Raw genomic sequence first — 22892 nt, forward strand, 5'->3', positions numbered from 1 at the left:
CCCCTTTCTTTTCTTTTTTATTATGTATAATTAACTATGGTGTGAAGAATCCTCCATTCAGGAATTAAAAAGAAATAATTCCACTTTTTAATCCCCCCTCCCTTCTCGAATATATGCTAATGATGTCGTTTTCCTTTATCTTTTTATAATAAAGGATTAGGCCAGGACTGTCTCTCGCTGCAACTCGGGGACCAATTTAGCCGGGATCCAGGAGAGACAAACCCTGGTGGTTAATTACCATTCATTAACATAGTTTGCATCTTTTCTTCTTCTCCAACACCCAAGAGCCAGCTATTGTCAATATTTGTCCCATATAAATTTCAGCATTTTTTTTTTTTCCCAGTCACTGTCCTCCAGCATAATGTGGCTAATGACAAACATTAATAACTCAGAGAAATCCGGTGGCACAGCGGGTATAAGAGACAGAGGCTTCAGTGCCACGCAAATTATCCCCGAGCCCCCCCCCCCCCCCCCCCCTCTGCCGTCTGACTGTCTGTGTTTCTCCCTCTCTCTTCCTTTAAGTGCGTAATGCATAGTCAACATGTTTCCGGCCTCGGCTGACACGCTCATGCTATTTCTATGACATATTCAAATGCGGGCCCCCTCAGCTGGTGCTCCCTTGGGTTTAATTAACCTGGCCTTGCCTTTGACGCTCCCTCAGTGAAGACGTTAAAACAATCTTGAAAACACCCTTCAAACATCCACCCTCCAACACACACACACACGCACACGTCTTGCACTAGGTGCTGTGTATGATTCATCTCGTTTTTTCTATCTGTGTAGGAATGGCGTGCCGTGCCCTTCTTTTCTTCCCCTTCACTCTCTCCTTGTCTTCCACCCTTCTTCTCTGGTGCAGCTCTCATTAAGCGAGGTTTCCTGTGGGAATTACTTTGATCAGTAGTTCCAAATTCAAAGTTTTCCTGCCTTCCTCTTTTATTCCTTCCAACACAATCTACTTGGTGTCATTTTGTTGCCTCGGTCTCTTTCTCCAAATCCAACTTTCCTGTACTCTTTTCTTTCCACACAGTCCTGCAGGAGATTGCTCCTGGAGGGGAAGGGGAGGTCAGGGGTCACGGGTTGACTTTGGGGTCGATCGATGATGTGTTTGTGTTTTGTGTGTCCCAAGGCTTTTCTGTTGAAGTTCCCTCTCTTTCTGCCGTGAGTGTGCGCCACTTGGGTGGGAGACCGGTCACCCGGCTACAAAGAACAGTCAAAGCAATAACCGAGAGTTTCTGCAGCCTCCAACCGATGCACAATTAGTCCTCGCAGATCCCTCAGAACAGCCTCTGGTGATTTCCTTTATTTCACTGACACAGTTTCACACCCTGGCTACCGCTGCCAATACACCAGTCTGCTTTGATTTCTCACGCAAAGACACTTGGCACTGTCTTAAAAAAAAAACACAAGGTGCTTGTGACACACAGCCAAATGTGTTTTTGACAAATGAATAATGCAGCATGTTTACAGTTCTGATCCACAGAGAGCCGGTTCAGTAACAAGAGGTAGATGCTGTTTACAGTGTGTACGACAGAAATCTTAAGAAATTGAAGTCAGGGGTATAATGTGAAAAATGCCAAATTAAAGACAGGAAAGGAATCTCCCTCTCCTGATGCACATATGCTATGTATACAACCTCATTGATCTCCACTTGAACAAGTCCCTCATCCTCTTCCACTGCACTCCAGACATGAAACGGCAGCAGATTATGGGTGGATGCGGCCTGCCGTGGGAAGCTAGGGAGCAGATAAAAAGGCCAGCCACTCGGGGACTAAAGCTATGTTTTGATGCTTTGTGATAAAGCAGAGGCATAGAGTGAGAGGAAGGGGGGAAGGTTTCGGGATCCATCTGTAACTTCTCCACTTCACAGGGAAAGAGAAGAGGTCTCAGTTTTTTTGTACCCCTCTGCCACCATCTGTGTGTGGTCATACATATAAACATTATCCTATGTAGCTTTTTGGATGTTTCTCCCTCTTTGTCTTGTCCATCGTGACCACACTCTTCCTGCACTTGCATTCTTCTTTGGCACTTACACTTCTCTCCCTCTCTCTCCGTCCCCCTGGACTGTCCTAAGCCTTGCTCATGGCAGCCGTCTCTCTAAAGCCATGGCCTGAGCTCCTGGGAAGGAGAAAAAAGAGATAGAACGGGAGAGTGAGAGAGGGGTTGATCTGGTCTCTAATCCACCTCTTCTCACAGCGTAGGAGGGGAAGCTGCCGCGCTCGACATCACCTCAGGGAGAAGGGACTCTCTGGAAAAATGTGACCACCTGAACCCTCCAGTGTTCTGGTGACTAATCTGGGATGTTGGTGCAGAGACTGGGGCTCTTAATATCCCAGATAAGTCAAACTCTCAATGTTGGGTTGTTGTCTGGGATTTCACGCAGGGTTTTTGTCTTCTGAGGTTCGGAGTTCATCAGTTGGCAAACTACCCAGAGTGCCATTGTGTTACGTGCACTCACAACGAAAACAAACGGCCATCAGTATCAGTCCTCATTGGTCCTATCAGTTCTAAAACAGGCAGCCATCCTTTGTTTTCTGCTCCAGCATATATAATAACACCTCAGTCTGTGGTGGATAGCGCCTCAAAGCACCTCTCCACCTTGACTAACTTTTCCAAGCGCTCATTAGCGGACTGGCTGAAGTTTGGAGGGTACGAAGCGGGCTGGCAGATTACCCCCTGTAAAGTAGCACACCTCAGGTAATCATACTAATGAATTCAAGCACACACACACTCACCCACCCCTCATCCCTTTCTCCTTTTCTCCTTCTCCCTGTACTTACTTTCTCCCTTTCTTCCACAGTGGCGGGTCGGTGCAAGAAGTGCCAAACAACAAAGAAGTGTTTGTTTGCATAATATTAGCACCGCACGCAGTGGCGGGGGCCTGACTGCAGGACTGACTGGAGGCTTCCCATGAACACAGGTGGAGCAGGGCGAGCATCACTGGGACCAATTAGAGCAGAGCACAGGTACATTAGCATGTTTGAGTGGAGCGGGATGGCATGGGGATTGTTGGGCCTCGTGAAACACTCACAAACACACGACCGCGGTCTGGTGTGCGTTACTTGTTCGTCTCCAGCGACATGACTGGCATATGTGTGACAAATGACCCCTGGTCCGCCGTCACAGCACATCCTCCCACACACTGCACACACGATCGCAGCCAGTTGTTCTGGGGCTTTATTAATGATGAACTATAAACACAACCATTTTTCGAATGTTTAAAGGATTAACATAAAAAAAGAGATGTCCGTATCTTGTGGGGTTTTGTTTTAACAAGCAGGGAAATGTGAATCGCATGTTTTACAGATGCAGACAGGGAGAGGCGAGCAGGTGCTGATGAGCATTAAAAGAGACTGTTGTTCTTGGTAAAACTACTGTGGTAAATGAAGGGTTAACATTAACCTAAACAACTCATTGAGATAATTAAGGATCCCAAGGTTTTCCCCAAAGCCCAGTGTTTTGGTTTTTGCCCCTTTTCTCCAAACCGCCACAGGAGGAGGCGTCCTGAGCAGAACGGGACTGAAGAGTCTCCTTTCAACGTGGCAGAGGAGCAGCCGTCCTACTAGTTCCTGCAGTGTCTGAGCTTCTGGCTTTACCTGTTTCCAAATAATGACCCCAGACCCCCCGCAAGGCTCCAAAGGCCCCTGGTCTGCTTGTAGACTCCTTCACAGTCACTAAGTTCATAGGTGATGGTTTAAAGGACCACAGTTGGGATTTAAGAGAATTATTGGCTGAAATAAAAATTCATTTTCTAATTATATTCATGATTATGTTTTCTCTAGTGCATAATTATTTGTAAATACAAATCATTGTGTTTTCATTAGCTGAGAATGAGCCCTTCGTATCTACATAGGTAGCAGGTCCTCGTCCACAGAGCCTGTCACACTGTCCTGTTTCTACAGTAGCCCGGAGCAGACAAACCAAACACGGGCTCAAGGGAGGGCCTCTCGTGTTTTTATAGAAATGTTTAGACCAGAGTACTGGAAGCATGATCTGGCAAATGGAAATGCAAATACTACAACTGAACATCTCTTCACTAGAGAGCTGGTCCTCTAGATACAACAGGAGTCATAGAGGTTAAACTATTCAAGCTGCATGTATGTAGAATGAAGTTGGACCAATCTTACGACAAAAATTCATGGTTTCACTAACAGGGTTTTCTGGGAATATAGGGGAACATGATCCAGTGGTTGTATAAATATTTGAAGAGCCATGCAATAAGCACATTCTTGGTAACAGTGGCTTTCACAAATAATGTTATTCTCCCAATTTGAGTTTCAAATCAAAAAGAAAATTACAATTTGGTGATCTCAGGACTGCTGATGATATTGTTCTGTTGACCTCATTAGTTTGTCACCTCCCAGTCTAATTGAGAGCCAACACTTGTGAGTCTACGACCTTGCTGTGAGGGAAAGATGGAAAATCAGATTGATAGATATGTTATATTAATATTGATGAATGAGGATCTACAGGTGAGGAATATTTTTGACTTAGATGAAGCTTATCTATTTTTCAGCACCAAACATACATGAAAAAGCTTTAAGATTATGCAGAGTGGTTCAGAGGGGGGTCTCTCTGCAGGACCTATACAACATGCCGGGCATCACAGGGGCCAGTAGTGTGTCACTGAGGCCCCAGAAACTGCTTCAAGGTAACTGGGCGTCAAGAGAGGAGAACCGTGGGGGAGTCAGGCCCACGTGGACACAAGGCAGGGCTTGACCAGGTCGCCTGGGTGAGGGAGAGGAAAGTCCAAAGACCCAAAAAACCCAATTACCCCAGAAAACATCACATGACTGATGACATTGCAAGATCATATATGTTTAAAGTTTATCATTTCTATTTACCACAGAAGAACAACCTTAATGTACAATAGAAGGTATCAGGATATCAGTGTTCCATGTGAAAAACGCCCCCTCTCTGTACATGAATGTGCTACTGATGTGTGAAGCAGAAACTCCCACCGTCTCAGCACTGATGACCAAGATGAGACCGGTGGTGGGTGTAATAAAGTTAATGGCAACAATCTCATCTTTCACTTGAGCTCAGCCTCCATCTGTCTGTGCGGCGCAGGTGAGATTTATCGTCTCCTGACTTGAGACAAATGGATGCTCACCCCGGGCCACACACGCACGTGCAGCTCACTGAGCCGTGGGGCCGAGCACTTCATCAGAGCTGCTCGCCGAGGCCAACGAGCAAGAAAACCGAGCAAAGACAACTGCACTCAGGTCAGTTTGATGCATCACTCATACTTCCCCTGTTCAGCAGCTGCTCAGACAAAGTGGATGTTTGAATGCAATGTGCTGCCACAGTGTATCTGATGAAGCCTTGTCTGGATGTTTATCTGTGGGAGTAATGCACCTCACCGGGTTCTACTGTTTATCATCAGTGCTGCATCATGTCTCACCACTAGATGGTAGCAAAACGTCATAGTTTGTTATGGGTATTATAACTCAGCTGTGGACAGACATACATCTATATAGCATACAAAAATAAATATTATAGCAATTTAAATCAAATATTACATTTTGAAAGTTTAACTTAAAGATGTTCTATTCTTGCCATAGATCCATGGGCCATGGTGACATCAGCTGTGTGTGAGTGGAACTGGGACGTAAAGGAAATCGTGTCAGTGTCACGTGTTCAGGTTTGGTTTTTGATGTTTCAGTGAAAGTGCCATGTTTTGTTTAGTGTCTTGTTAGAGATCGATCCACGATCGAAAATCCTGGTTTTCTTTTTCCATTCCTTATGTCTGACTGCATGTTGACACATTCACCAGAGGGTGGCGCCACTACCATCACAAATGTTCCTCTCGCTGTTAAAGCAGCCGTCTTCAGTTCATGCTGTGTGGGAGATTTGGTCATTACAAGAGTATACAGGGTTTTAAACTAAATTTAAAAAAGATATTATTTTAATCAAATCACAGTGATGATTCCAATGACACTTATATAACAGTATGTACATTCCTCCCAGTCCAGTTTGCATTGAACAAGCAGCTGCAGGAACATTTATAGCTTTGCATTATGAAAGGGAACATACACTAACATTGTTGACACAGTCTGTGTAAACATTTCTACACATGTTAGTAACAGTAGTTTTTTAATGGTACACACTTTGTGTTTGCATGTCATCACCTACATATCAAAAGAAATGACTTGATCAAGGGTTTATTTAACATTTGAAATGAGGAGGTGAATATAATGATATAGGTTTAAGAATTCTAATGAAACCTTCCATAACTGTGTTATATTTATAATCATTATGGCTTCATTATGATTCTTCAGTTTGTTTCCTTCATCATTGCATCCTTGAAAACACCTTTTATTTATTTTTTGGACACAATAATAGCCAGGTTGGTGGATGTGTATCAGAGGCCATATGCACTGCGTCTCTGGCTCTCTTCCCAAATCGTCCCACAACAATCGACCTGCCATCTGGCGTCGAGGGGCTGAGCAGACAAGTGTGTGCAGGTGACTTCTCAGCTTTGATTCAGAGCCATAGCTCGCACTCGTCCTGCACATTCATGTAGGCGCTTAATCGTCTCTAGAAGAAATTTGCTGCCGCACATTAACTATAAATTCGCTTGTACGAGTTGTTGTTGTTATTAGATCCAGTTTTACAATTAGTGTGTGTGCAGAGCAAATGTCCACGATCCCACTGAACGTCGCAAACTCCCATTTAATTAGTCTGGACATAAAGCATCTAGGGCCCCATGTTACGCTATAGCGGTCTTAGTGCCAACACTTTTTATGCTATTACGCACCGGTCGTGGTTTTATTCTTATTTTTTGAAAGATTATTAACTGTGACTGTAGAAAGTAACACGTCAGAGCAACAAAACAGAATGTGGAACCAGAACAGTGACAAATGCATCTATTGCATTTTAACACAAGACTGATTCCACTGATTGATGTCAGGGGGTCACGTTTATGATTTAATGTGTAGTAGCTGATTGTAACTCTCACGTATGATTTGGATAGTTAGAAACATGTCTGCCCGTATGGTGCCATTCAGACAAATACAATTATAAGAAGACATCAATAGTTAATTTAAGAGAAAACAAATGAAAAAACAAAATGGTACAGGGAGAAAAATAGGTTTATATATGTGGCTGATTGAAATGAGCCGACAGTGTTAGCAGACCTCGTGTATCCAGGAGGTTTGTTTGAGAGTGAAACTAAACGGCTGCTTCACTTTGTTTGGTTTTGATTTTCCACAATGTGCAGAGCTGTGCATTGAAACAACACAGTGATTGAAGGACAGACGCTAGAATCAACAACGTGATTTTAAAAGACACACTGTTGACAACAAAACTGTGTCCTTAAAGATACAGTTACTGAAGGGTATAGTGGTGAGATTGTGTTGTCAGCTGCTGTGTCCAGGGTCATTTCATCAAAAATACAATTATTTTTAAAAAATTAACCCATGTTAGTAAAGCTACATTTTATTTTGTAAAGTGTCCCTGTTGAAAGTCAATGAGTAAATGTAAATATCAGCTGGTGCGTGTTGGGACTTGTGTCTCCTGGTTGATGGGCGCTGTCCAGGGTGCTGGTGTGATGCAGTCTGACTTTGAGTTCCAGTACCACACTTTCTATATGACTCCATATGACTCCGTGGTTTTTACTTTCTTTCTTTCTTTCTTTCTTTCTTTCTTTCTTTCTTTCCCAATAATCATTTGGAAACAATGCGCAACCATCACTTTCATCATTAACTTGATCTATATATTAAGGTTAAGGTACCAGATATTATTGCTTCTCTCTCTGCATCGTCTCAGTGTCAAATCTTAGTCTAATGGAAAATCTCCCCCAGGTCCTTCTCCTCTAACTCCGTCGTCCTTGTCCTTCCACTGAACGAGCTTAGATCAGAAATACCTCGGCCTTTCCTTTACAGCAGCGGTCGTGTAGTGGAGGCGGCGGCCGCTTTAAAAGGAGCTGGCTCCGACGTCAGCTCCGTTTTGGACGTGTGGGGGTATGACATCCAATCGGCTGAGCGGGCTTTAGTCAGCCCCTTTCTCACAGGAGATCCCTCTGCTGAGCACCACCGTGAATACAGGGCTCGTATCTGCTGCAGGAGCATCTCCACTAACAATTAGCACCGAGATTCTCCTCTTTGCACTCCTGAAATTCTATTCATTACACTCCCACAGCTAGAGCCACCGTCTCTCCGCCATCATGTCTGTAGCGGGGCTGAAGAAGCAATTCCACAAAGCCACTCAGGTAAGAAGAGGGGGTGGGGGGGTTGGGGGGTCCCGGATCACGGCACATCTTCATACTGGGGGGATTTAGAGGAGCGGGTTTGATTCAGCTTCTTATTGCTTAGAAATGAATCCATCCTGCTGCAGCCGCTCTCGCGTGTTGTTCCATCACCTCTGGTTCAGATGCAGGCTGCAGCCCTGGTGCTGAAACGTGCTCCATTGTAAAGACCTGCGCGCTGCAGCAATGCACCAATGGAGTAATTTATTACTCGCGTACTCTGCAGCCTCCGTGTCGACGCTCTCGTGGTTGTTTGGTGCATAATCGATGTTTGAATCGATGTCGTGTCTGTGGGAGGCAGATGGCTCGACGGCGTGGTGTTGGTGGGGATGCCGGGGACGTCAGCTCCTCTCGGTACCCTTCAGATGACATTCCCCGCAGAGGGACAGCATCCGAGCTGCGGGTCTCGCTGCACGAAAACACGGTTCAGACGAGTGTTTCTGCTTTACCGACCGCGGTAGGAGCTCCACCGCGCACCGTGTTATGCAACCGTTAAGTGCGTCTTGGCGGAAATCCGCTCCCGGAGCAGCAGAGGCACGCCATGACCCCAGCGCCCTCTAAACGCGCATAACGCCCATTAAAGAATTAAAACCATGCCCCCCTCTAAAACTGAGTCATCTGCTGAATTTCACATGTGAAAACCAGTGGTTGTGAATATTTTCGGCTCCATGTTAATTTGCCTGCAGCTTCAAACTCATCCCACCAATCTCAGTGTCTTCCTGATGTTATTCCCCAGATATCAGACATGTTATCCATCATTTGCTATGGAGCCAATCACACAAGGTGCCATAGATCACCAGTGCTCCTCCATGGGACGTTCATGGTTAAAGGCCTGTGTGAACAGATCCTGTCCCTGATGCTCGTCATTAACTCCAGGCCTTTGAGTGGCTTTTATTTCCGGTGTCGACTGAGAGCTCCAGGCGCGTGTGAGGGAGGTTGTTGGTTTCTCGGGGTGAGTCACAGGGACGCTGACAATCAGCCTCAAGACTCACACAGCAGGACACCTAGAGCCATGCCTGACTCACACACATGCTCCCCACTTCCCTTTACTCCAGTTCACCCTGCTGGCCTTCGTCGCAGCTCCCAGTTTGCACCACTCCTCATCGCTGTGTGTAATTGACAGAGATCAGGGGAGAGAGTACTGACTGAACTGTAACACTAATAATGTCACGTCTGCTGAAGGTCAGTGTCTGTACATGTTTGACCAGAACAACTGAGATTAAGTTTGCAGCAGTTTGCAAGGACAGGAGGTCGTTCCCACATGCTGGGATCAAATCTGGTGACATAATAGAGTCAACTCCATTAGTTATTTAGATCATTGTTCATATATTGACATTTGAGACACTGACGATTTAAGCACAACATGACAAAGACTAGTTTAATAAAAGAACAACCAACCATAGGAAGGTGGCCAATCAGTGGCTAGTGCCCCCCCCCCCCCTGAATACAAACTTATAATTGGAAATGGTCGTCAACACTTCTCAGTTTTAATCAGGAGCTCATTTGACCAGATTGAAATAAGACAGCGGCTCACATGGGGCTCCACAGATTGTGATAACTCTGTGTGATGAGTCTATTGTCACCCATTAGCTGAGGCCTCTCTCCTCCTGCAGATGTTCATCCACTGCCTCAAGTGTGTGTGTGTGTGTGTGAGAGAGAGGTATGGGAGGGGGGTGCATATCAGTATCTATATCTGTAAATATGCATACAGTTATGTGGCTCTCACTGTGGAGGAGGTGTGGTTGAGTGTGTAAAGACACAGCCCTGGCGTCATTACTCAGTTTTATTCCCGATGCTATTAAGTTAGCTCTAGGCTCAGAAAGCTGTCTCTGTGGTCTCCTTCTGTCTGTTCCTCAACGTTAACCCACCCCCCACCCCCCCAAACACACAACTCTAACACCCCCAACTCTCTCTCACACACACACACACACACACACACACACACACACACACACACACACACACACACACACACACACCATGTCTTCTCCCCCAGACTCCCAGTGGCAGAAGGCTCCCTTCAATCCCTCTGTTCCTGTGCCACAGCTCTGTAATCCAGGCCCAGACTTGCATTTACTGTAGGTAGTGACCCAGCAATCTGGCTACTTGCACACACACACACGCCTGCCCACACACACACACACACACACACACACACACACACATTGTCAAACTATACTGTAGCAAGACCCCCCCCCCCCAGCCTTCACAACACATGAAGAGAGTTCAGGAGATTAAAGGGCTGAAACCAGGGATTTATCCGAATCGGTTCGTGATTTGGCAGAATGAGTATCTGCATTGACGGCACAAGATGTCCGATGGCTGGCTCTTCTCTCATTGTCACGACTCGGCGTAGCAGGGAGGGGGCAACTCGGATGAAATTAGAGCTGCAATAATAAGTTAATCAATCAAATAGCAGATTGACAGAAAATGAAGCTGCAATTATTTTTGACGAATGATTTAAATCATGTTTTTTTCAAGGAAGTCGAGCCAGAAAATGTTCGGCTTGCAGCTTCTGCAGTGTGAGGATTTCTTCCGTTTCTCTAGTGTTGCAAACCGAATACCCTCAGTTTACAGACAAAACGTCATCAGATCATCGGATGTGATGTTTGAATATGTTAACAAGGAGTAGATGTGACGGACCTTTCTCACAAGTTTTACAGACCAATTGAATAATCAAGAAAATGGTCCACAGATTCATCAGTAATGAAAATAATCATTAGTTGTTATCTTAGATAAGATTCTCTATCATATGTACATTTCTTTAACAATGTATATATATTGACCTATATTGTACATTTTCTGGACAAAGCAACTGAGAAGTACTCACAGATTTTCAACATTACCCAGACATTATAGGAATAGCTACCTTATACCTCAAAATTAGCGAGTATACACAGTTTTTTAACACTCGGTTAAACCCACTAAAAAAGGCCAATTGACCCTTTTCCTTCCAAGTACAGGAGCCTTTCTGCTTTTTTCCAAGTGCGCCATGTTCGACATCACAAACGCACCAAAAGCTGAGAAGCTCCTTCACCCCGCTGTCAGACAAATTAGCACGCTCACCCTGGTGTCACGTTTCCATCACTGCTGCTCTAAGCCGATAAAACCTGTGTCTACTGCAGAGGCGTTTGACCCGGGAGTGAACACAGATTGAATCCATCCCCATTGCAGAACAAGCCAGATGTTTGTGGCTGTTTTTTTACCAGTGGAAAATTTGCTTTAGTATAGTCGTAGTATAGTATAGTCTCTGAATGTTGACAAATATATATTGTTATTATGCTTGCACCCCTAATAACAGAACAGAAAATGGCTTCTTGGTCTTAATGCCTAAAATGAGGCAAGATATCTAGTTTGAATAAATTGAGCCACAATTAAACCATTAAACTGGTTTGTATGTAGATCGGAGCAGATGGGCCTCTGTGTCACTAGTTGCTAATTGGCCGTGCAGCTTAGTCTGAAGTCAAGTGTACATCAGCTGCTGTGTCAGAGACAGAAAATCCTCATCGTGTGCACGGAGACTTGCAGCGTTTCTTCATTAAAAGACTTTATGGACTCTCGTGAGAGGAATGGCTCATAAAAAGGCAGAATGCGAATTGGAGTTGCTGGGATTTTATGAGATTCTCACACACACATTCACACAACCTCAGTTTCACCTTCTCACATACATACATACATCACGGTAATTTATTTCACACAGCCACACTTTTCCCTGACAGAAGACATCTCTCTCTCATCCAAGGACGCCGGGGCTCCGAGTGGCGCATTATTAACGGTTGCCATTAAAAAAAAAAAAGAAAGGGATGAAGCAGGAGGCATGAAGGGTAAAACCCAGCAGGTCCACAACAAATGGCATTTTTTTAAAGATGTATTTGTTCATTAGCCAAGAAATCCATCGTTCGTCTCACCATGGACCCTGTGATAAAGAGATATAACTTGACATAATCTGTGTAAAGCATAGAAATAATCTGTAATTTAAATGCAAGATTTTTAAAGGTGACGATTGCTTGTTACGTCACAAGGCAACTTCACCTCAGAGTCAAATGAGTCACGTTTTGAGCAGATGCTTCTGACATGAAGCCTCTGTGCCCATGAAGAGAGTCGAGTGTGTGTTGAGCTCTGCAGCTCATCGGGTGTGTGCACGTGAGCATGTTAATGTGATGAGGATTTTTATTTGGGGCTCTAACGTCCACTCAGCTAATGCTTCAGAAAGAGAGTATACTGCTCAATGCAGCACTCACCAGCTTGTTGTTTTTATTCTCATCAACCCCATGTTTGAATAGCAGCTGTATTTCTTCTAAGGCTGCAGAGTGCATGTTTAATGCTGCTTCAGATACTGAGGACAGCCCAGTGCTCGCAAGCAGAGCAAATTACAACATGACTGTGCGAGAGAGTCATCATCTACAATCCTACTTTAAGTTTTACTTCAGTATTTAGTATTATTATGTTTGCTAAATATACTCAGTTACCATGTTGTCAGCTGTGATCTCGACTGCAGATCAAAACTTTAAGGGCTATATGCAGTGTTGTCATACTGAAATATTTATTATAAAACGTAATCACAGGGATGGCTTTTGGATGGTATTTCTATATGTTTACATTTTATCCAAGCTATACTTCTTTCAGAGTCTTGTACAGGTGGCTACTTTAACCGGGTTCACGCAGTGGAGTCCTCCACGACTTTATTATTACACCATCGGAAGTCAAGCTAACGCACCCACAATCAGGACGGGACAATTCCGTTTGTCAACACTACACCTGGTATTCTGGTTGCTGTACAAAAGCGCGGAAGAGAAATCAGAGAGCGACGTTTCAAACGCGCACAGAAGCTGCATGAGCAGAAGAGCTGAAGCTGGAGCACAGACGATCCCGAGGTACAGCAACAAAATATCTGAGAGCAAGCACAAATTTTGAGCTCAATCAGAGCAAATCCAAGCACAAGCAGAGCCTATCTGAGTGCAAGCACAGGGTTTTGAGTGAAAGAATCACAAAATCTGAACGAGAAATCAATAACTCCTGCTCCTAAACTAGAAGACCTTGCTCTTTAATAAAGGTGAAAAAAAACACATGTCCACAGATTCAGTAAAATCATTTTATTTCTCTTTGTGATTATTACCCAATTATGAATTGTTATTTTGCTAACAGCACAAATTGAACACAACCTGTGAAACCCTTTAAATGAAAACACTGATTGTTTAGGCACACACTTTCACACTTTAAGCAGCTCTTCTGCTGTTTTCACAGAGAAAAGCTGGAAAAAACACACGGTTTTAGGAAACATCTGTAAGAGCAGCGTGAAGCTTCGTGTCCTTTGTGGTCTGGATGTAAACAAATCTGTCACAATACTGCAGCTGCAGTCTGTGGACGCGTGTGACTGGTGTGTGCGGATACTATTACTACTGTTGTTGTCGAATCATGATGCAGTGATCAAATCTGGTCAGAGTGTATTTCTTACAGTGGAGAGTGGAGCAGTAATCCTGTATTTTGCAGTCAGCCTTGGTTCTCCATGAGGTTTCCCTGTATGTGTTCAGAATACTAATATCAGCTCTGCATGTCTTATCCCTGCATAGTCCACTGTCTTGTGTGCAGCATTTTGATTAGTCAACCGGAAACCGTCTCATTCCAGGTTGTAGTTTAAAGCTAAGTAATTAGTTATGCAGGATTTTATATCATTGGTCCATTTAGGTTTAATTCTTTATTTGTGTGTGTGCACATGCAGGCATTTCCAGCATTTCTTCCTCAAAAAAAGGGGCATGCAGTGTGCAAGCGTGCATGTGAGTGGGCATCAGTGCAGATCCGTGCATGCCCGCGGACAGCAGCGGGGTCTTTTGGACGTGGCTGCCGCCTGCGGGGCTTTAGGGCAGCAGATTGTGAGTGGGTGACTCATTCAGCCTGGATCCTCGCTCGGCCTACTGCAGTGCAGCGTATAGCAGATCCAGCTGGGAGATAACAGATGGGGCGGGAGGGACAAAAAAAGAGTGGAGCAAGGAAAGCTCGATAAGAGAAGACAAGCGTGGGGGAGGAGGGGGAGCGAGAAAGCAGCCGTGAGCAGGTACAGGGAGTGGCGGAGCGGGAGGGAGAACCCAGCGAGGAGATCCTGATGGAGGGAGCCGGGTCAAACACTGAGAGAACAGTTAATCTGAACGGATCTCATTTCTCCTCACGAAATTTCTACCGAGCATCATTTCATCAGTTGGTGATTTTTAAGCCAGGCTGTTTTTTTAATTTTTTTAAAAAATAATTCTAGGTGTGGCTGGAACTAGCAACTGTTTTATTTATCAGTTAATCTGCCCTTTATCGTCTTAATCAATCCTCTTAAAAATGTCGTCAAAAAATTTGGAAATAGGCCCAAAATGTCTCTGAGACCTAAGGGCGCGTCTTAAAATTATTTGTTTTCGCCAAATAACAGACCAAACCCAAATTCAGTTTAATAGTAAATATGATAAACAAATTACTATTCAGAATTTCAAATCATAAAAATGTTTGATATTTTTGTTGGGAAATTTGATTCTTTTTTGTTAATTGATGATTGCAGCATTTATTTTTTAGAAAATCCACCATCGCCCCCTCCACACTCTAACCCTTACTCTGTGCCTCTCTCTATATGTGTCACACTTCATCCTGACATTTGGCCTTCAATATAAATCGTGATGTACAGAATCATCCGATATTCTCGACTGAGGATCAGCTGCAGACATCACGTCTCTTCGTGTCTGCCAAGTGAGGCTGAATATAAAAACACAGCATCGAAGTCGTCCCCTCAGAATTAGATGTCCTTGTCCCTTGGTCCAAGTATGGATCAGCAATGCAGCAAAAAGTGATGCTGCCCTGGATGGAGTCCAGCAGCAGTGTTCCTCCCATCCTTTTATCTGGATTTATTTTCCTTCCCTCACGCTGCCTCCATTACTCTTCACTTTTCCTTATTATTTCCCTCGCGGCCTAAAAGGAAGTTTGGACTCAACACAGTCGAGCCCTTTATTCAGAAATGTCTCCCACCAGGGGACGTTTCCCCGGCTGCTGCTCTGTCCTTTGCTTGGTCTTGTTAAACAAACATACATTTTATTCCTGCTCTGTTGACAAGTGTAAACATTAAAGCTTTCTCAGGTATTTGAAGCAGGCTCCTGACGGCTGCTCCCTTCCCCAGGTTTTCAAACAGTGAAATCTTTCACTGGTTCTCTGACATGTTTTTAACTATATATTAAGGTAGTAGTGACAGTTTTTTGACTAGTAAGCGTATATAATCTCACCTCGCTCACTTTACCTACCACACATATTATCACTCATTTCCCTGACAGGGTATAAATCCTCAAGAGAACTTTACAACAACGAGTTTGTCTCGAGCAGGATGTAAACAGGACTTCTGCCATCTGAGGTGTTGCCAGAAACTATACAGTGACAAGTCTGACGCACTGTACGTCTCTATGAATCACGCAGATTTATTTAAACCACTGAATAGAAAGAGGTGGAACTTCGAATACACATCGTTTTTGACAAGAGTGCACATGCCGTAGCCAGAGGGTTGAAATCTGGGCAGAGAGAGAGAGAGAGAAGCTATGGGAGCACTGGTGAGGTTAACTCGTTCAACGTCCTCATTCAGAAAACATAAACTGTGAATGAACGATGTTTGGCCCAGTTCATATCTGTCAGAGAAGAAAACCGAGGGATGAAAACGTTGGTGCATGTTGTCTATAGACGGTGATCTGACGTTCGTTACCGTCGGTGCTTTCTTCTTCTTCCTCTTTTCTACACCCTTCTTTCTCATCCCTCCTCTCTCGGCATCAGTATTCAGGCCATGGTTGATGTTTTATTCAGGATTGGTATATTACATATTCTGGGCATCAACCACTGCAGGGAGAGACAGGCGATGGCTCAGGGCTGGAAAAGGGAAATTCTCTGAACCTGTGTTGAGCATCTAGTTTTTACGTTTTCTTCATCAGACGTAATTAATGGAGGAAAAACAGGGCGGATCCTTTTGTTTTCCTTTAAAAAAGAAATACTGTCTGCTTTTAAAAATGTCTTCCTCTCATATGATCAGAGTTTTCTTTATAGTAAGATTAATATGAGCAATTTATTCAAAATAACTGGAACCATTGATAAGACCATGAATCCATCACACAGACTTATCTACTGCAGCCACAAATCATCATTATCCAAATCTATAACCCAGCAGCCTGCAGTTCACTCTCTTCACAGCCCGTTCTCTGTGTTGGTTATTGGTTCTGCTTATAGATTCAGGCCTGTGGATATAACCAAGAGCAATTCCAGATAATTCACATATGGATGTTTTCACTGCCCTAGAGACCTTGTCTGTTGTATAGTGCATTAACTTAAAAGTTCAAAGGTTAAAGGTCACCGACCAAACCTTTTCTACAGGAATTCATCATTGTGATTCGATGTTAGAGACCCCCTGACTTTCTCTATAGCGCCACCAGCAGGGTAATATGTTTGGTTTTTGAATTAAATGTTGTGGATGATGGGTGAATAGTGATTATATTTAGTTCATGTATTCATGTCCCCATTGGGATGAATTGTAACCACTCCTCCAGATCATTTACTGGGATCTTCCCACATTAAATCCTCATCCCTCGGTTCAGTAGTTTTCTGTGTAATCCAGCTAACAAATAAAACAACAAACAAACACATCAGCGTGGGTGAAGACCACCCTGAGGGGGACACCGCCTGGAAAACGCTAACATGTTGGCCTAAAACAAAATGGTGGTGAACTTGTGATGGCTGAGCTGAGAGATGGGTCTGACAGGGGGAGATCTGAGGACAGGCCCAGCTGGAGGCAGATCGTCGATGCCCCTCAAAGACCAACTAACTATGGAAGAAAAACTCAACGGGGTAATAATGGGACTAATTTAATTGTAAAGGTATGTGGTCGTCAGTCAGTCTGGACCAAAGTGGTGAAGCAGGATAGTCGTCCATTGATCCGCTCTACAAGCATGGCTTTAAATAGTAACACAGAATGATGCAGTACGACGTGCGCACTGTAGGAAAGACTTTAGAGAGAGATGCCATTCGGGTCGGAAAAGGATGGAGAGGGGGGGGGAGCAGAGAGCGGGAAGAGATGAGAGCAGGAAGTAATGGAGTTTAAGTGGAGCAGTCTAATTCTGCTGGTGAAGGTCCAGTAATGAGAGGAAGGAGGGAACAGGACGTGCTTCATTGTGTTTACACGTCTGCTGAAACACTGGGTCTCCTGTCGTCTTTATGGCGGACAGCGTGCATGACAAAGAAAAACATGTCATGTGATCCCAGCCGTGGACACCCACAGTGAAGTCCCTCGCCCTGAGCACACACGGCGTCCTCCCGCCAACTGCAGAGCCGAGACTGAATGGCTTGTCGGGGATTATACTCAGATTAATCAGAGCACAGTGACTTTGCATTATATTGGAGCTGTGTGTGTGTGTGTGTGTGTGTGTGTGTGTGTGTGTGCGCGCGCGCACGTGTGTGTGTGTGTGCGCGCGCGCACGTGTGTGTGTGTGTGTGTGTGTCAGAATGAGAGCGCTGCAGCGGTAATCTGTGAAACGGGCCACATGTGCCGGACCAGACCGCCAAATGTACCTTGGTTGGGGTCAGAGGTTTTACGACTCTTCTTTGCTGTTTTAGTCGGAGTAGTATTTTTATTTGAGTTCATCTGGGCATGTGACTGCTGACATGTGACTTTCAAATTGTCCCACTACTTTTAATTTACCTCTTTTCCTACAGTGAAAAAATGTGTAATACTGATCATTTAAAGAGAAAAACACAGAATAAAAGCCCTGTATTAGTATAATTTACCAAATATACTTAATTTGTATGATAAATAGAAATTCATAATCACTAAACACATACGATTATGTACTAATATTATGTGTATGTTTAATAATGATGAATTCAATCATGCTGCTGCTTTGTGTAAACAAGCGTCTCCACCGTCTCCTCGCATTAGAGCCACAGGCTGAATGGTAAACAAAGTCATTTCTGCTGAACTCACTTCATGTGACGTATGACAGACGTGTTTAAAGGAGAACATCACTCTGATTAGAATTCATATTGTTTTGCTTTAAAGTGAATGTGTCTGTCTGCATAAAATACATCAAGTAAAAAATACATGTTAAATACTGTACTGCTGTAGCATGAATGTTTCAAGCTACAGTGAAGGTGAAGTTATTCATCTGATCGGTTTGGGCAGGACTTCACTTTAATTACCCTTCAATTAGAATACTTACATATACCAACATCATGTGTAATATATCAGTACATGAACATTGAATATATAGTCAATACAACACTACACTGTTTATTCATTTAGTCCTGCAGCTATTTTCATTATTGACTAAACCTTCTTGTTAAATCAAATATTGAATCTATTAAATGTCACAACAGTAACAAAGGCCCAATAAAATCTTAACATAATCCTGAAAGTAGTTAACTTGTATTTGATTATCAAATACAAAGTGATGCATTAAGTCATCTTGAAGTTTCCGTGTGTTACACCTGGAACTCTTCCTGTGGATCTCCACCAAGCAAGTGGATGAGCAGATTATCAAGGACAATATAATATATAGAATCAGTCATTTTATCAGACATAACTTCAGAGGAGAAGTTATATTGTGAAAATTCGACATTATAAACTCATGAGGAGGCGTTTGATCTAAAAGATTTAAATAGCAATGACAAATACTCTGTTATATAATGAGTTCATTTTGCAGTTGTTTTGTCTCAGTATACATAGAACTCAGATATTGACAGAAGCAGATGTGCAGTTTAACATATTAATTAACAGACATTATGAGGAGACGAGGTCTGAGGCTGTTCAGTTTCCTCTGAATCTGGATTTTCACGACACTTTGTAAGTATCTTCCAGCAGCTTTCGTAATGTAGCATTTTTTTACTTTTAAAACAGGAACATTATTATTTTCATTATCAGTGACTTTGTGAAAGAAGTCAAATATGTACATTGTTTTATCCAACTGATCAGCTCTGGATATTTCAAATATTGTAAAACCTGGTGTACATTCCTCTGCACACGTCTCTCCTCCTTTAAGGGTTGAGTGGTCTTCGTCGATATTCTGGGTGTCATTACATCGGTGGTGAGTCTGTCCCCTTCTGTCGTGACCTTGTTCATGGAACAGGAAATCTAATCAAACCTGTCTGCTGTTCAATGGGAAATAGTCAATATCAGACATAGAGAACGTTGGTCTGCGGAGGCTTTTCAATTTTCTCCTCTTTTAACGGGGTCACACCAGCCACTGGATGTATTAATGTTGTTGTTTATTCGGGGCGGGACCGCGGCAGTTTGATTGAAGGTCTGTGCTCGTGTTCGGGGGATACGTTTGTTTTTGTTTGGTTTTTTTGTCGTTTTATTGATTTTGGTCTAAATGCGCGGCTGCTTTTTTTTTCTCCCAGGATCCATCATGGTGCTGCCGCTGCTCGGTGCTTTAGCTGGAAGTTTAAAAGTAAAAGATATTTATCTTCATCAGTGATGATGAGTCTTCGGTGTTTGTTTGTTTGTATGAAATGTTTTGTGTGTGTTTGGTGTTTCCTGCTCGCTCACTGACCACAGACTCAGTCTTTACTCTCCTGGTCTCGTTTCCTCTGATGATGCGACATCAGTCTGTCGGCACACGAGCTGTCACGCCCCCTCTGACACACATATGTTCCCCTGCTTTTGGGAACTCACATAGTATTCAACATATCTCTTTTCTAATGTATTTTTTCATAAATATGTCCAATGTTTATTTCACATTACATTACATAGTATGGATCCTTTATGTTTATATTGTTGTACCCACACACGGCCTTGCATAGCATACATATGAGAAAACCACATGCTTTTTGATTGTACACTTTTCAGTTGGATTCCGATTATTTTCTCAAATGACAGATGTTCTCTGCTTCTTTTGTTTCATATTATGATTGGACTCTGTTATTGATAATTGATTAACGGTCGTCTGATCACCTCATCTGATGGTGTGCCGCTGCATTTTTGCATTAAAGGCTTTAAATCATTACCTGTGTGAAACCTCAGGTCAAACATCACTGTCTCTCCTCTGTGTGTGTGTGTGTGTGTGTGTGTGTGTGTGTGTGTGTGTGTGTGTGTGTGTGTGTGTGTGTGTGTGTGTGTGTGTGTGTGTGTGTGTGTGTGTGTGTGTGTGTGTGTGTGTGTGTGTGTGTGTGTAAAAGGTCAAACACGGCCTCAGAAGAACAAACCCTCGCTGGGGTCTTTCCTGCGAGGAACCACGTGCCAGCGTCTCCTCTGAGCCTCCCTCCCCGTTTCCCTCGGGACTGAAATGATCAAATCAAAAAAAAGCAACACGGTGGTTTTCACACAACGAGTCAGGACGGCAGACGGTTTATAAAATGGCTGCTGGATTTCTGGATTGAGTGTGTGTGAAAACCTTCATGCTGAGCCAGCCGACTGGTGACGAACTGCAACCCTCCTGAGACACTCACTGTATAATGCATGGCTGTGTGCTATGTGCGTCGTGTGTGTGTGTGGATGTGGCAGAACGTTAGGTTTTAACGTGCAGACTGTGTCGCTGCTCTCTTGGCTACAGCAATAATGCATTTCCAGAAATTGAATTGACCAGATTGAATTGTATTCTAAATTAACTCGACAATATCAGGAGGCATGAAAGCTGAAGCTGGTTAAATGTTAGTTGTAGTTGGACGATAATCTGAAGGATGAATGATGTGGTTATGAATCTGTGTGTCAATGCACACGTTGGAGGCAGCGTCTGAAACTGAGCTTTAATAACCGTCATCAATACTGATCTCCACTGCTCATTATCCAGGACAACACCGTCATTACGCCCACGCAGATTTACCTCAGGACGCTGCTGGGTTAACGTTAAGATGATAATGCTGTGAATCCATAGGAATAAATCAAATGTCTCATGTTTCAGTTACGTGCAGGAAAGACAGTGGAGCCCTCGACAGGCCTCAGAGCTCAGTCATTATCTCTGAGAGACGCACTTACATTTGAAATGGAAATTGCAGACTGGCAATGGAGCACAGAGGAAGAGAAAGCTGGCGGGCTGTTTGTGGGTTGTGCTTCATGTGTGTGTGTGTGTGTGTGTGTGTGTGTGTGTGTGTGTGTGTGTGTGTGTGTGTGTGTGTGTGTGTGTGTGTGTGTGTGTGTGTTATTGATTGAATGGTGAGTCACGGAGGATGAAGTATCATTAACTATATAAAAGCATTGCTTTAGGGTCCCGTTCTTCTCTCTGTTGGTGATGAATGAAAATGACAGACTTTGTATCTAATGATGCTGATTTTTTAAATGTCATGAGCTGAATATGATAATGGATGATCGTCTGTGCAAATAGTCATTATCTTGAAATACTTTCAGTTTGATGACAGAACATGTCGAGTATTCAGTCCCTCCTCTCGTCTTTTACGTGTGAAAAAGAAAAGGCCTTTATAGTTTTATTCTTTATTTTAGCTTTTCCAAGCGAAAGTGTTGTTGTCATTCAGTTTGAATACAGTCAAACCTGGGAGCTGCCCAGTGCAACCACAGCCCAGACTGATTCTTCTGAGGAATGCAGTTTTCAGGTGTAGGTTTTAGTTGAAAGCTTTTCTCAAAGGAAGAGGAATAAGCATTGATTATTCCAGCCTATAATCTGAGACCCTGGAATGCAGGATTAGGAACGATATTTGGAAAATATGGCAACATGGCCGACAGTGACAGGATGATACTGATGCAGATTAAAAAGTTAGATTCTTTTTCTATATTTTGCTTCTTTCTTCATGAAAAACCATGCTGCACTGTTTTGATAGTGATGTTGGACTCACGATACACAGTTTCTTTGTGCTGATTTATGCTCGACCACACTGTTATACGATGTGTTAGACTCTCTCCTGCACATAAACACAAAAGTTATACGACAACTTCAGCAAACTTCCAAACCCTGATTACTTTCTCCACTGTGCAGAGCCGACCAATCACAGCGTGAGATTGGTGGAGAATGTTGGATCATCATTTTCGTAAATGTCCCAGATATGGTCGAATTCAGACACTTGAAATGCAACTGACCTTCAGGATATCCCAGTATAAATTGACTCGTTTATCAAACCCAGTAGACCTCAGACTTTCAACGGAATCCTATTCTTACACAAACACATAAATTCAACAGCTCTTTGACGCATTGCGATCCACACAAATGGTGTAGATCATTATCTGAAAATCAGTGGTCGGCTGCCAACTGTGGTAAAAACGCCCTGAAAGTTGAACGTCTGCTGCACCTCTGACCTCTGACCCCCGCAGCCCGCGGTGATGTCACAGCGTGCGGTGGAACACAAGGTGGCGAGGTGAGAATAAGATGTTCTGTTGATTTGCTCTATAGATTGAGAGCAATGTTACTAGTGTGCAAGTAAAACAATATTAAATCTAACAAAAAGTACAATTTCTATAACGTTCCCATACAGCAGTCTCTGATGTGGAGGTGGTTGGACAGGATGTGTAGATGGAGGGAGGATGGATGTCGTTAATGAAAGGACAATAATAGACGGAGGTAAACTGGGGATGTGAACAAATGAGCCAGAAAAACACTGAGTGCTTAGAAAACGATTGCGAGAAGAAATTAAAAGAGAGAATTGAGCACATCGAGTCTTTCGCACCTTCCTCTGGTTTCCAGGCAGAGCTGTGGGAGGTCTGGCCGAAGAA

The 22892-nt window shown here is 43.5% G+C and overlaps 1 protein-coding gene across 6 annotated transcripts in view; it reads left to right on the forward strand.

The window, feature by feature from the left end:
- Positions 1–7982: 7982 nt before the first annotated feature.
- Positions 7983–22892, forward strand: part of sh3gl2a (SH3 domain containing GRB2 like 2a, endophilin A1) — a 33115-nt gene continuing 18205 nt past the window's right edge. For 4 of the 6 annotated variants that reach the window (XM_034585039.1, XM_034585007.1, XM_034585021.1 and 1 more), the window contains exon 1: positions 7983–8209. In XM_034585039.1, coding sequence (XP_034440930.1) covers positions 8165–8209 — 45 coding nt within the window. In that variant the 5' untranslated portion in view covers positions 7983–8164. The remainder of the gene's footprint in view (positions 8210–22892) is intronic. The other 2 variants (XM_034584998.1, XM_034585011.1) reach the window with 1 other exon arrangement.

This window comes from Hippoglossus hippoglossus, chromosome 1 (assembly GCF_009819705.1).
Source record: "Hippoglossus hippoglossus isolate fHipHip1 chromosome 1, fHipHip1.pri, whole genome shotgun sequence".
Lineage (NCBI taxonomy): Eukaryota > Metazoa > Chordata > Actinopteri > Pleuronectiformes > Pleuronectidae > Hippoglossus > Hippoglossus hippoglossus.